This window comes from Bison bison, unplaced genomic scaffold (assembly GCF_000754665.1).
Source record: "Bison bison bison isolate TAMUID 2011002044 unplaced genomic scaffold, Bison_UMD1.0 scf7180017864371, whole genome shotgun sequence".
Lineage (NCBI taxonomy): Eukaryota > Metazoa > Chordata > Mammalia > Artiodactyla > Bovidae > Bison > Bison bison.
Window position 1 is genome coordinate 5,236,598 of NW_011494943.1, and position 4,336 is coordinate 5,240,933.

Sequence of the window (4,336 nt, forward strand, 5' to 3'; positions counted from 1 at the left end):
ACAAGACTGGAAAAGGTCAGTTTTCATTCCAATCCCAAAGAAAGGCAATGCCAAAGAATGTTCAAACCAGCGCACAATTGCACTCATCTCACATGCTAACAAAGTAATACTCAAAATTCTTCAAGCTAGGCTTCAACAATATGGAAACCGAGAACTTCCAGATGTTCAAGCTGGATTTAGAAAAGGCAGAGGAACCAGAGATCAAATTGCCAACATCTGCTGGATCATCAAAAACGCAACAGAATTCCAGAAAAACATCTACTCTTTTATTGATTACGCCACACCCTTTGACTGTGTGGATCACAACAAATTGTGAAAAGTTCTTCAAGAGATGGGAATACCAGACTACCTGACCTGCCTCCTGAGAAATCTTTATGCAAGTCAAGAAGCAACAGTTAGAACTGGACATGGAACAGCAGACCGGTTCCAAATAGGGAAAGGAGTTTGTCAAGGCTGTATATTGTCACCCTGCTTATTTAACTTATATGCAGAGTTCATCTTGTGAAATGCCAGGCTGGATGAAGCACAAGCTGGAATCAAGATTGCTGGGAGAAATATCAATAACCTCAGATATGCAGATAACAGTACCCTTATGGCAGAAAGTGAAGAGGAACTAAAGAGCCTCTTGATGAAAGTGAAAGAGGAGAGTGAAAAAGTTGGCTTAAAACTCAACATTCAGAAAACTAAGATCATAGCATCCGGTCCCATCACTTCATGGCAAATAGATGGGGAAACAATGGAAACAGTGAGAGGCTTTATTTTTTTGGGCTCCAAAATCACTGCAGATGGTGACTGCAGCCCTGAAATTAAAAGATGCTTGCTCCTTGGAAAAAAAGTTATGACCAACCTAGACAGCATATTCAAAAGCAGAGACATTACTTTGCCAGAAAGGTCCATCTAGTCAGAGCTATGGTTTTTCCAGTAGTTATGTATGGATGTGAGTGTTGGACTATAAAGAAAGCTGAGCACCGAAGAATTGATGCTTCTGAACTGTGGTGTTGGAGAAGATTCTTGAGAGTCCCTTGGACTGCAAGGAGATCCAACCAGTCCATCCTAAAGGAAATCAGTCCTGAATATTCACTGAAAGGACTGATGCTGAAGCTGAAACTGCAATACTTTGGCCACCTGATTCGAAGAGCTGACTCACTGGAAAAGACTCTGATGCTGGGAAAGACCGAAGGCAGGAGGAGAAGGGGATGACAGACGATGAGATGGTTGGATGGCATCACTGACTCAATGGAGATGAGTTTGAGCTGGACTTTGAGCGGGATTTGGTGATGGTCAAGGAGGCCTGGCGTGCTGCAGTCCATGGGGTCGCAAAGAGTCGGACTCGACTGTGCGACTGACCTGAACTGAATGTGATTGATGAGAGTGGAATACACAGCACCTCCAGGTGGTATTCATGCCTAGAAAATGGAATCTGCACTAAGTGAGCCTCTAGGTCTGACTCCCAGTTTACGGGAGACCCAGGGGACAGAGGAACAAGTTCAACAGCACCAGGAGGCAATCCGCCAAGGTCAAATCATGGGACGTTCTACAGACCAACGACTCAGCTTCTCTAACAAGTTACTAGGGGTAGGGGTGGAAATGGTGGGGTGGGGGAGAGTACTGTTAAATAATAAAAGAGACTGAAGATACTCAGTATGAAACAAATTCAAGGCTGCTCCCCAGTGGTCCGGTGGTTAGGACTTGATGCCGTCACTGCCAAGGCCCAGGTTTCATCCCTGGTCAGGGAACTAAGACCCAGTAAACCTTGAGCTATGCCCCAAAAAAAGGAAACAAATTGAATATAAAAATCTTGTTTGGATCGTGATTCTAACAAAACAGTTTTAGGAGACACCTTTGAAAAACAGAGGAAGTCTGTGAAGTCAAATATTGGATACTAATAAGGAAATATTAATTTTGGTAGGTGTGATAATACCATGCCAACTATGTTTTTCTTTTTTTTATCATCATTCAGTTAGAGTTGTGCATTGAATTTACAAGTGAAATTATATGATGTCTGAGATTTGCTTTTACAAAACAGTCTCCCTCCCACGTACACTAGGCGGAGGGAGGTTGGGGGAGGAGGGGTATGTTAAATGAGCTTAGCAAATGTCACTAATGATTGAAGCTGAGCTGTGGGGACGCTGGGGGTACCTTATGGGATTCTCTCCACTTTTGTACGTGTTTGAAAATATCCATAATATAAGGTCTTATGGGTGACAAGGAGGAGTAAAGAACGTATTTGATTAGTGCCAACAGAGCTCTGTGCTAAGCCCTCCCTAAACATATATACCTCACTTGGAATACTTATTTACAAGTCCTGAGACGGCTGCCAACAAGCCTCTTTCTCTGTCTAAGGAAAGGCAGGGGCATTCCCTTTGCTGGATGCAAACAGGGTCAGCGATCAGAGGGAGCCATTGGCAACTGGAGATTACAAAGGGGGAACGTGGCCACAAGGTCAGAGGCTGGAAATACCCCTTGGCAGAGAAATAACAGAAGAAACATTCTCCACTCAGATCCCTCCCACCATGTGCTGACTTACCCCTGCAGCAAAGCCAAGGCTTCCATCTAAGATCCGCCTCTGAAAATGAAAAAAAGATGTTTCAGTTTCTAAGAAACGTTTCATGGGATAGGAGGCAATCATAAGCCTAAGAAAGCCACATGAATAAAGACATGCAAATATATCTGGAACCCTGGACCCACGTCTTTATAAAATGAGCCAAGAGTCAGGGGGGAAAAAATTTTTTTTAAACCGTCCATGCATCCCACAACCAATGAGAGGCTTCATTTAGCACGATCCTTGGCTCTCATTGGTCCACGTGCTTTACATCTTTCTCAGCGCTCCCTGTGAACCATGGCTATAAACCTTTAGTAAGGAGCTGGTATGGGCTTTCCTGGTGGCTCAGAGGGTAAAGCGTCTGCCTACAATGCGGGAGACCCAGGTTCGATCCCTGGGTCGGGAATATCCCCTGGGGAAGGAAGTGGAAACCTACTCCAGTACTCTTGCCTGGAAAACCCCACGGACTGAGAAGCCTGGTAGGGGTCACAAAGAGTCGGACACGACTGAGCGACTTCACTAAGGAGCTGGTATAAAGTTGGAAATTGACAAGTACTGACAAGGAGCATGTGGACCAACCAAAATCCTCCGGCACTGCAGGTGGGCGTACAAGCTGGTCCAGCCACTTTGGAAAGCTGGCAGCATCCGCTCAAAGTGAAACTTCATCAGCATGCCCTATGACTCAGCAGTGAGGGCCATGCGTAATTACCAACAGAAACACATACTTGGATTCAGCGGACTTGTGGGCAAAAATGCTTTTTATGGCACTACTTGTGAGAGCTGAAACTCAAAACTACCCAGAGGTCCACAGAGGCAGAATGGATAGGTCACGAAGATGTATACACACAGAGAACACCATGTAGGAAGGAGAACACGCATACACACGTGACTGGAGCTCACAGTCAGGCAGCGGCATTCGGGAAATGCAAAAACGGTGAAAGTGCAAGTCACTCAGTCGTGTCCAACTCTTTGTGACCCCATGGACTGTAGTCCATGGAATTCTCCAGGTGAGAATACTGGAGTGGGTAGCAGTTGCCTTCTCAAGGGGATCTTCCCAGCCCAGGGATCAAAGCCAGGTCTCCCGCATTGCAGGCAGATTCTTTACCAGCTGAGCCGCAAGGGAAGCCCAAGAATACTGGAGTGGGTTGCCTATCCCTTCTCCAGCAGATCTTCCCGACCCAGGAATTGAACCATGGTCTCCTGCATTGCAGGAGGATTCTTTACCAACTGAGCAATAAATAGGGTGAAATCAGCCAGACATAGAAGAGCATACACTATACAATACACTCTACAAAACAGAGAAAACGAAACTCTGCTGTTGGAGACCAGGAGAGGGGCTGCCCTTGGAATGCAGTAGGGGACTGGGGTAGGGATTGCAAGGGACCCTGAAAGGATTGCTGCAGGGGAGGGCAGGGGTTCAGTTCAGCTCAGTTTAGTTCAGTCGCTCAGTCGTGTCTAACTCTTTGTGACCTCATGGACTGCAGCACGCCAGGCCTCCCTGTCTCCATCGAGTCGGTGATGCCATCCAACCATCTCATCCTCTGTTGTCCCCTTCTCCTCCTGCCTTCAATCTTTCCCAGCATCAGGGTCTTTACATGGGTCTTCATATGGGTCTTCATCAGGGTCTGACAATGAGTCAGCTCTTCACATCAGGTGGCCAAAGTATTGGAGTTTCAGCTTCAATATCAGTTCTTCCAATGAACACCCAGGACTGATTTCCTTTAAGATGGACTGGTTGGATCTCCTTGCAGTCCAAGGGACTCTCAAGAGTTTTCTCCAACACCACAGTTCAAC

The 4,336-nt window shown here is 46.1% G+C and overlaps 1 protein-coding gene across 1 annotated transcript in view; it reads right to left on the reverse strand.

Annotated features, from left to right (window-relative positions):
• The window catches only part of SLC39A11 (solute carrier family 39, member 11), a 291,460-nt gene that overhangs the window by 278,573 nt on the left and 8,551 nt on the right, over window positions 1–4,336 (reverse strand). The window contains exon 3 of the mRNA XM_010856086.1: window positions 2,528–2,566. Within this exon, the coding sequence (XP_010854388.1) occupies window positions 2,528–2,566 (39 nt within the window). The remainder of the gene's footprint in view (window positions 1–2,527; window positions 2,567–4,336) is intronic.